Genomic DNA, 10,170 nt, shown 5'->3' with positions numbered 1-10,170 from the left:
CACACACTCCCGGCCTTCTTCTGCGCCAAGAAGCTGGGAAAGAGGGTTAACTCGTGGGCGGGTGGGTTAACCATTAGCAACCACGTTGCCTGGACGGAGTAAGCGAGCCCGTTCTGGCGCGTGCTGATTTTTTTTTTTTTTTTTAGGGACCTTGGAGGTGTCTATGGACAATGCCGGCTCGTCGGCTTAGAAATAGAGATGAGCACCAACCCACAGAGTGTGAGTAGATAAATAGGTATGGCTCTGGTGAGTAGATCAATAGGTACTGCTCCAGCGGGAAGGCAACGGCACTCCATGCAGTCATGATCTTGGAGGTGTCTACAGACAACGCCGGCTCGTTGGCTGAGAAATAGAGATGAGCACCAACCCACAGAGTGTGAGTAGATAAATAGGTACGGCTCTGGTGAGTAGATCAATAGGTACTGCTCCGGCGGGAAGGTAACGGCACTCCATGCAGTCATGATCTTGGAGATGTCTACAGACAACGCCGGCTCGTTGGCTGAGAAAGAGAGATGAGCACCAACCCACAGAGTGTGAGTAGATAAATAGGTACGGCTCCGGTGAGTAGATCAATAGGTACTGCTCCGGCGGGAAGGTAACGGCGCTCCATGCAGTCATGATCTTGGAGGTGTCTACGGACAATGCCGGCTCGTCAGCTTAGAAGTAGAGATGAGCACCAACCTCCAGAGTGTGAGTAGATAAATAGGTACGGCTCCGGTGAGTAGATCAATAGGTACTGCTCCGGTGGGAAGGTAACGGTGTTCCATGCAGTCATGATCTTGGAGGTGCCTACGGACAACGCCGGCTCGTCGGCTTAGAAATAGAGATGAGCACCAACCCACAGAGTGTGAGTAGATAAATAGGTACGGCTGCGGTGAGTAGATCAATAGGTACTGCTCCGGCGGGAAGGTAACGGCGCTCCATGCAGTCATGACCTTGGAGGTGTCTATGGACAATGCCGGCTCGTCAGCTTAGAAATAGAGGTGAGCACCAACCCACAGAGTGTGAGTAGATAAATAGGTACGGCTCCGGCGAGTAGATCAATAGGTACCGCTCTGGCGGGAAGGTAAAGGCGCTCCATGCAGTCATGATCTTGGAGGTGTCTACGGACAACGCCGGCTCGTCAGCTAAGAAATAGAGATGAGCACCAACCCACAGAGTGTGAGTAGATAAATAGGTACTGCTCCAGCGAGTAGATCAATAGGTACTGCTCCGGCGGGAAGGTAAAGGCGCTCCATGCAGTCATGACCTTGGAGGTGTCTATGGACAATGCCGGCTCGTCGGCTTAGAAATAGAGATGAGCACCAACCCACAGAGTGTGAGTAGATAAATAGGTACGGCTCCGGTGAGTAGATCAATAGGTACTGCTCTGGCGGGAAGGTAACAGTGTTCCATGCAGTCATGATCTTGGAGGTGTCTACGGACAACGCCGGCTCGTCAGCTAAGAAATAGAGATGAGCACCAACCCACAGAGTGTGAGTAGATAAATAGGTACTGCTCCAGCGAGTAGATCAATAGGTACTGCTCCGGCGGGAAGGTAAAGGCGCTCCATGCAGTCATGACCTTGGAGGTGTCTATGGACAATGCCGGCTCGTCGGCTTAGAAATAGAGATGAGCACCAACCCACAGAGTGTGAGTAGATAAATAGGTACGGCTCCGGTGAGTAGATCAATAGGTACTGCTCCGGCGGGAAGGTAAAGGCGCTCCATGCAGTCATGATCTTGGAGGTGTCTACGGACAACGCCGGCTCGTCAGCTAAGAAATAGAGATGAGCACCAACCCACAGAGTGTGAGTAGATAAATAGGTACTGCTCCAGCGAGTAGATCAATAGGTACTGCTCCGGCGGGAAGGTAAAGGCGCTCCATGCAGTCATGACCTTGGAGGTGTCTATGGACAATGCCGGCTCGTCGGCTTAGAAATAGAGATGAGCACCAACCCACAGAGTGTGAGTAGATAAATAGGTACGGCTCCGGTGAGTAGATCAATAGGTACTGCTCTGGCGGGAAGGTAACAGTGTTCCATGCAGTCATGACCTTGGAGGTGTCTACGGACAATGCCGGCTCGTCGGCTTAGAAATAGAGATGAGCACCAACCCACAGAGTGTGAGTAGATAAATAGGTACGGCTCTGGCGAGTAGATCAATAGGTACCACTCCGGCGGGAAGGTAACAACACTCCATGCAGTCATGATCTTGAAGGTGTCTACGGACAACGCCGGCTCTTTGGCTTAGAAATGGAGATGAGCACCAACCCCCAGATTGTGAGTAGATCAATAGGTACTGCTCCAGCAGGAAGGTAACAGTGCTCCACACAGTCAAGTGCTCCTAGATACAGATACAAACAATCCATCAAAAAGAGAAACATAGATAAAAACAAAAATAATAAGAGTAACAAAATAATTTGAAACACAGTTTCAATAAGACATAAGAATATCAACCAGCCGCCTGCAGCAAAACTGTCACAGTGAAATGTTTACGTTTTGTTTATTATTATTATTATTATTATTATTATTATTATTATTATTATTATTATTATTATTAAATGTTTCCGAAATCTAATGTGAGACCAGCACGGCTTCCTTGGCTTGCATTCATGCTATTGTTTGGCGCAAGGTCACCATCTAGTGTTCTTTCAGGGATGAACACGTTTAAGGGAATTTTTAAAATACCATATAGACATAATAAACGTGAAAATACAGTAGAGTCTCACTTATCCAATACTCACTTATCCAGCGTTCTGGATTATCCAAGGCATTTTTGTAGTCAATGTTTTCAAAACATTGTGATATTTTGGTGCTAAATTCGTAAATACAGTCATTACTACATAGCATTAATGTGTATTGAACTACTTTTTCTGTCAAATGATGTTTTGGTGCTTAATTTGTAAAATCATAACCTAATTTGATGTTTAATAGGCTTTTCCTTAATCCCTCCTTATTATCCAACATATTCGCTTATCCAATGTTCTGCCAGCCTGTTTAGCTTGGATAAGTGAGACTCTACTATATGTGTGTGTATGTCTCTGGGGTGTTTTTCCTCCACCACAGACACCCCAGTGTTTGTTTTTCCTCCACCAGACACCTCAGTGTGTTTTTCCCTCCACCATAGACACCTCATTGTTCCTGTTTTTTTCTCCACCAGAAACCCGTGTTCCTGTTTTTTCCTCCACCACAGACACCCCAGTGTTGTTTTTATTCCACCAGACACCTCAGTGTGTTTTTCCTCCACCACAGACACCCCAGTTTTTGTTTTTCCTCCACCAGACACCTCAGTGTGTTTTTCCCTCCACCATAGACACCTCATTGTTCCTGTTTTTTTCTCCACCAGATACCCGTGTTCCTGTTTTTTCCTCCACCACAGACACCCCAGTGTTTGTTTTTATTCCACCAGACACCTCAGTGTGTTTTTCCTCCACCACAGACACCCCAGTGTTTGTTTTTTTCTCCACCACAGACACCTCAGTGTGTTTTTCCTCCACCATAGACACCCAGTGTTTTTTTTCTCCAACACGGACATCTCAGTGTGTTTTTCCTCCACCACAGACACCTGTGTGTTTTTCCTCCACCAGATACCCCAGTGTTTGTTTTTCTTCCACCATAGATACCTGTGTTTTTCCTCAACCACAGACATCCCAGTGTTTCTTTTTCTTCCACCACAGTCACCTTAGTGTTTTTCCTCCACCAGACACCGAACATTGAACCTGGACTAAACTTGGCATGCAGACCCAATATGCCCAAATTTGGATACTGGTGGGTTTTGAGGGGAATTGGGCCTGGAGATTTGGGAGTTGTAGCTACTGGGATTTATAGTTCACCTGTAATCAATCTGGAGCCTTCCCAGTGGTGGGCCTGGACCAAACTTGGTACCTAGAACCAGCATGACCAACAGAACATACTGGAGGTATTTGGGGGGAATTGGCCTTCACCTTTGGGATTTATAGTTCACCTGGATTCAGTGAGCACTCTGGTCTCCACGAACGACGGAACTGGACCAAACTTGGCACACAGAGAGCCAACCTTTGCTCTTTCTGAGGTTTACTTTGGTATTTTTGAAAGACCTGCACAGGTGAGTGTCTCATTACGCATGCGCACAGGTGTCCACCAAAGCGCTTCTTGCCTGATCTTGCGCATGCGTACTTGCCTTCCTGAAACAACGGGCAGCAGGCTGCCGCGCATGCGCCGTCGCCGAGGAGAAGCCTGAGGCCTACCATGGCGCCGTCGAGGGAAGCAGGCCCGGCTTGCCTCGTCCGCTCGGCCCAGAAGGACGAGCTCTACCGGGCAGCGCTGAGGAGCGGCGCCGGGGCCTCTCTGGGAAGCCTGGCCGGTGAGAGCGAGCGCCGAGCTGCGTCTGCACCGTGGAGTTAACGCAGTTTGAGACCGCGTTAATCTCCACCGCTCAATTAAAATGGAATTTTAGCCTCACTCTTTGAGACTGGACTACAACTCCCAGGATGCCACAGCAACGCCCCTTGAGAGTTAAAGCGGTATCAAACTGCGTTAATTCCGCAGTGCAGACAGCCCATTCAGTCCAAGACTGTATCTATACAATAGAATTAACGATAATATATATTATAATACATAGTAATAGTATTATTATTTTGTAATACAATATACGGTAATACTAATAATACAATATAATAATATTAATTAATTATATATTATATATTACATGTAATATTATTAATAATATTACAGTACAGTAGAGTCTCGCTTATCCAACGTCCTGGATTATCCAACGCATTTTTGTAGTCCGTGTTTTCAATGCATTGTGATATTTTGGTGCTAAATTCATAAATACAGTAATTACTACATAGTATATTATATATTATATATTACATGTAATATTATTAATAATAGTACAGTAGAGTCTCGCTTATCCAACATTCTGGATTATCCAATGCATTTTTGTAGTCCGTGTTTTCAATGCATTGTGATATTTTGGTGCTAAATTCATAAATACAGTAATTACTACATAGTATATTATATATTACATGTAATATTATTAATAATATTACAGTACAGTAGAGTCGATTATCCAACATTCTGGATTATCCAAGCCATTTTTGTAGTCAATGTTTTCAATGCATTGTGATATTTTGGTGCTAAATTCGTAAATACAGTAATTACTACATAGCATTAATGTGTAATGAACTACTTTTTCTGTCAAATGTGTTGTATAACATGATGTTTTGGTGCTTAATTTGTAAAATCATAACCTAATTTTATGTTTAATAGGCTTTTCCTTAATGACTCCTTATTATCCAAGATGTTCGCATATCCAAGCTTCTGCTGGCCCGTTTAGCTTGGATAAGTGAGACTCTACTGTACTACAAAAACAGTGACTACTAAAAGGATAATACAGAACCTAGGATATATTATAATTATAATTCTATTCTGAATGTTATTAGGTTCCTTTCACTGGGATATTTTAATCTAATGATTTTATCTTATATTGTTGCTATAGTCCCCCCACCTTTGAAGTTGACTGAATTGCATTGGTTGTTGTTTGATGTTATTACGATTGATATTATTACCGTTGTATAAACCTTTGTTTTAACTTGTTTTATCATCTTCTTGTGTTTTAAACTGTGTGTAGTGTTAATGTATTTGCCCTGTTACTTTTGTAACATTGTGAGCCGCCCCGAGTCCCCACGGGGAGATGGTGGCGGGGTATAAATAAAGTATTATTATTATTATTATTATTATTATTTTATCATGACACAGCAAACAAGATAGACATGCTGGATTTCATATCACAAAATCACAAGTCGAACACTTCCCAAGTGTCTGGGACTGTGTGATTATTATTATTATTATTATTTTATTATGACACAGCAAACAAGATAGACATGCTGGATTTCGTATCACAAAACCACAAGTCGAACACTTCCCAAGTGTCTAGGACTGTGTGATTATTATTATTATTATTATTATTATTATTATTATTATTATTTTATTATGACACAGCAAACAAGACAGATATGCTGGATTTCGTATCACAAAACCACAAGTCGAACACTTCCCAAGTGTCTAGGACTGTGTGATTATTATTATTATTATTATTATTATTATTATTATTTTATTATGACACAGCAAACGAGATAGATATGCTGGATTTCGTATCAGAAAATCACAAGTCAAACACTTCCCAAGTGTCTAGGACTGTGTGATGTATTTTCGGATGATGCGTGCAGATCCCAGTCGGGTGGCCTTTTGCAGCTGGCAGATCGTAATGTTGTCAATGCCTATTGTTTCCAAATGCTGGCTGAGATCTTTTGGCACGGCACCCAATGTGCCCATCACCACCAGGACCACCTGCACTGGTTTCTGCCAGAGTCTTTGCAGTTCAATCTTGAGGTCCTGAGAGCGGCTGAGTTTTTCCTGTTGTTTTTCGTCAATGCGACTGTCACCTGGGATGGCGACATCAATGATCCAAACCTTTTTCTTTTCCACAACTGTGATGTCTGGTGTGTTGTGTTCCAGCACTTTGTCAGTCCCACAGTATCTTTGCGTGCTCATTTTGCAAGACTTTTGCAGGTTTGTGATCCCACCAGTTCTTTGCTGCTGGGAGGTGGGACTTGAGGCATAAGTTCCAATGAATCATTTGGGACACATAGTTGTGCCTCTGTTTGTAGTCTGTCTGTGCGATTTTCTTACAGCAGCTGAGGATATGATCAATGGTTTTGTCGGCTTCCTGGCACAGTCTGCATTTTGGGTCATCAGCTGATTTTAATTGCCTTTGTCCTGATGTCCTGCTCCTGGGCTGCAAGGATCAGGCCTTCTGTCTCCTTCTTCAGGGTCCCATTCGTGAGCCAGAGCCAGGTCTTCTCCTTATCAGCTTTTCCTTCAATTTTGTCAAGGAACTTTCCATGCAATGTTTTGTTGTGCCAGCTGTCAGCTCTAGTTTGTAGTGTGGCTTTCTTGTACTGGTTTTTTGTCTGCTGTGCTTTGAGGAGTTTCTGATTTTTGACTTCAATCAAAGCAGGTTCTTCCCTTTGCTTTACATATTCTGCCAGGGCATGTTCGGGTATATAAATAAAGTATTATTATTATTATTATTATTATTATTATTCATAATGCAGTTGAGTGCAATAGATTCATAATGCAGTTCAGTGTAATAGACTCATTTGTCATTTTTAGTATTGTTTAAATAGAAACGTAGCATCAGATTTCTCTCTCGAAGAAGCATCAGGTTGGGATCTCATTCCCCTGCTTTGTTCTTGGCGTTCTCCAGGTGCCAAAACGTGGCTGGCGTGGCAGAAGGAGATCGAGCTGCTTGCTGACGTGGCCTATTTTACTCTTACGACGCTTTCAGGTAATTCCGCAAATTGGTCTGTGCTTTCTTGGTGCCGTCTTGATATTTAGTTTCAAGACTCCTGTTGTGTGTTCCTTCAAGGTTACCAAACTCTCGGGGAAGAATATGTCGGTATTATTCAAGTGGACCCCTCGGGACGGCGAGTCCCTTCGGCGCTTCGCCGGGTTGCTTTGATCGCCCTGCACGCGGTCTTGCCGTACGCGTTGGACAAAGGACTGATGCACCTCGAGCATGAGTTAGAGGCCGAATTGGACGGGACGAGGCCTTTAAGCTGGTGGCGACGGAGGACTTATGTGCAGGGTTGGGTGCAGCAATGGCTTGGCACGTTGACCGAACAGCAGAGGAAACTCCTCGGGCAGTGCGTTTACGTCCTCAAGCAAGGCCTCCCACTCCTGCGCAGGCTGCACTTGGCCGTCTTTTACATCAACGGTCTCTTCTATCACCTGTCGAAGAGGATGACGGGAATCACGTATGTAAGTGGAACGCTTTCCTTCTAAGAGGAAACATCGTCATTCACCACGTAATGGTTGCACCCCAATTTTTTGCAGCTTCGCTACATGGGTTTGGCCGAAGACCAGAGCTTCCGGTCCAGCTACAGGTTCCTCGGGATCGTCTCCCTGCTTCACCTGGCCCTGACGGTCGGCATGCACACGTATCGGTTCCAACGGATGAAACGGGCACGGGACGAATGGAAGCTGCATCGCCACATCTCCTATCAAAGGTATAACATGCCTGGCGTTTTGGGAATTGGATAGAACTGGACATTAGATATTATTTTGTACCTTGTTTCCCACAGGACTCAGTCTGAGGAGAGGCTTCTTAACCGCAGCTCTTACTGTACGCTGTGCTTAGAGGAACGGCAACATACCACAGCCACGCCGTGCGGACACCTCTTCTGCTGGGAATGCATCACTCACTGGTGCAACACAAAGGTAAGGATGTACCGTCTTAAAATAGCTGAATTCTGATCAGACCCGGGCTGTGGTGCAGGCTGGTGAGCAGCCAGCTGCAACAAATCACTCTGACCAAGAGGTCATGAGTTTGAGGCCAGCTCGGAGCCTGCGTTTCTCTCTGTCTCTGTTCTATGTTAAGGCATTAAATGTTTGCCTTATATGTGTACAATATGATCCGCCCTGAGTCTCCTTCGGGGTGAGAAAGAAGGGCGGAATATAAATACAGTAGAGTCTCACTTATCCAACGTAAACGGGCCGGCAGAACGTTGGATAAGCGAATATGTTAGATAATAAGGAGAGATTAAGGAAAAGCCTATTAAACATCAAATTAGGTTATGATTTTACAAATTGAGCACCAAAACATCATATTATACAACAAATTTGACAGAAAAAGTAGTTCAGTACACAGTAATGCTATGTAGTAATTACTGTAGTCATGAATTTAGCACCAAAATATCACGATGTATTGAAAACATTGACTACAAAAATGCATTGGATAATCCAGAATGTTGGATAAGCGAGTGTTGGATAAGTGAGACTCTACTGTACTGTAAATAAGTAAATAAATGGTACAGTACACATCTTAATATCTACGGCGTGAGCTCCAGCAAGTTCTATAGACAGGTTTGATATACTATTGGCAGCACTCAGAAGATATAGCTGTACCTATTTATCTACTCACATTTTTGTTTTCGATCCACTAGGTGGGCAGATGAGCTGGGGCTGACGGCGGGTGCTCACCCTAACCTGGGCTCGAACTGCCGACCTTTTGATCAGCAGGATTTTCTAAATCTAGTCGTTTAGCCCATTGTGCTAACGGCCCTTTGAAGGCAACCATTATGTTTATTAATTATTATTTTCACTGATTTATTTTTTCTCTGCCATAGGCCGAGTGCCCGCTGTGTAGAGAGAAATTCCGTCCACAGAAGTTGATTTATTTGCGACACTATCAATGAGAACGCTGAGCCGGACGGTCAGGTGAAGGCTTCAGAGCTGGCAATCGTACAACTTCGGACCAATAAACTTTATTTTCATGTTAAATTCCCGAAATAAAACTGTGCAGCCAAACGCTCGGGATTGTACTGCCTGTCCATGTTGTTGGGCGATCCCTCGTTGTCCAAGTGTGATGGCCTTCCAAGTGCAGTGTGTTTTGGTGGTGGATATGTAGTTGACATCATTTTCCAGGTGGAAGGTGGTCCCGGTCAGGGTTGGCTTAATGCGCCTTCCTCTTAGCACGTAGCACAAATTCTTAGCGTCCATCCTTTCGTTGGTAAAATAAGAATTTACCAGTATTTTAGCAAAACGTTTTAGATGGTGCCGGCACCAACCATATCCCAGTTTTTGAGAAATAGAGGATATTTACGTACTTAATTTACGTAGAACTTAATACCCTAAGTTCTAGAGCAGTGGTTTCCAACCTGTTGTCCGTGGACCACCAGCGGTCCCCAAAAACTAAAATATGGTTACTACACCGTTGCAAGGAGAGCGACTGGTCTCATGAAACCCTCTTCCAGTGCCGAGGCTTATTAAATATGGTTTTCTGTGGGCGAGCAGATGGTGACTACTGCATGGCATATGTTCTGTATCAGAAACTAGAGCTGATGTGGTCTATCCAATACAATTTTCTGAATCAGTACCCCAAGTAACCAAACCAAATCAAAATAATAACAAAAGCCAAATAACAAAGCCAAATCAGAAGTTGATCAAAAACTGATTCATAACCCTTTTGGTACTAATGTTGGAGAGTGGTCCATGGTGAAGTGTTCTGTATCAGAAACTAGAGCTGATGTAGTCTATCCAATACAATTTTCTGAATCAGCACCCCAAATAACCAAACCAAATCAAAAGCTGACCCAAAAACTTATTCGTAAGCCTTTTGGTACTAATGTTAGACAGTGCTCCCT

General features: G+C 44.0%; 1 protein-coding gene across 1 annotated transcript; it reads left to right on the top strand.

Moving 5' to 3' along the window:
* Window positions 1-4,137: 4,137 nt before the first annotated feature.
* On the top strand, window positions 4,138-9,338 carry pex10 (peroxisomal biogenesis factor 10). Its single transcript, XM_062965889.1, has 6 exons — window positions 4,138-4,322; window positions 7,233-7,313; window positions 7,395-7,786; window positions 7,862-8,034; window positions 8,110-8,245; window positions 9,154-9,338. Exons 1-6 carry the CDS (start codon window positions 4,208-4,210, stop codon window positions 9,220-9,222), a joined length of 966 nt encoding a protein of 321 aa, XP_062821959.1. The 5' UTR covers window positions 4,138-4,207; the 3' UTR covers window positions 9,223-9,338.
* The last annotated feature ends 832 nt before the right edge of the window (window positions 9,339-10,170 follow it).

This window comes from Anolis carolinensis, unplaced genomic scaffold, assembly GCF_035594765.1.
Source record: "Anolis carolinensis isolate JA03-04 unplaced genomic scaffold, rAnoCar3.1.pri scaffold_15, whole genome shotgun sequence".
In the NCBI taxonomy this organism is placed as follows: Eukaryota; Metazoa; Chordata; class Lepidosauria; order Squamata; family Dactyloidae; genus Anolis; species Anolis carolinensis.
The sequence above is the reverse complement of the archived record's forward strand: the minus strand, read 5'-3'. Positions and strand labels throughout refer to the sequence as shown.

Coding starts and splice junctions, on each gene's coding strand:
- pex10 (XM_062965889.1), top strand. CDS start 4,208: ATGGCGCCGTCGAGGGAAGCAGGCCCGGCTTGCCTCGTCCGCTCGGCC. Junction 8,035..8,109: donor CGCCACATCTCCTATCAAAG/GTATAACATGCC, acceptor TGTTTCCCACAG/GACTCAGTCTGAGGAGAGGC. Junction 8,246..9,153: donor CTCACTGGTGCAACACAAAG/GTAAGGATGTAC, acceptor TCTCTGCCATAG/GCCGAGTGCCCGCTGTGTAG.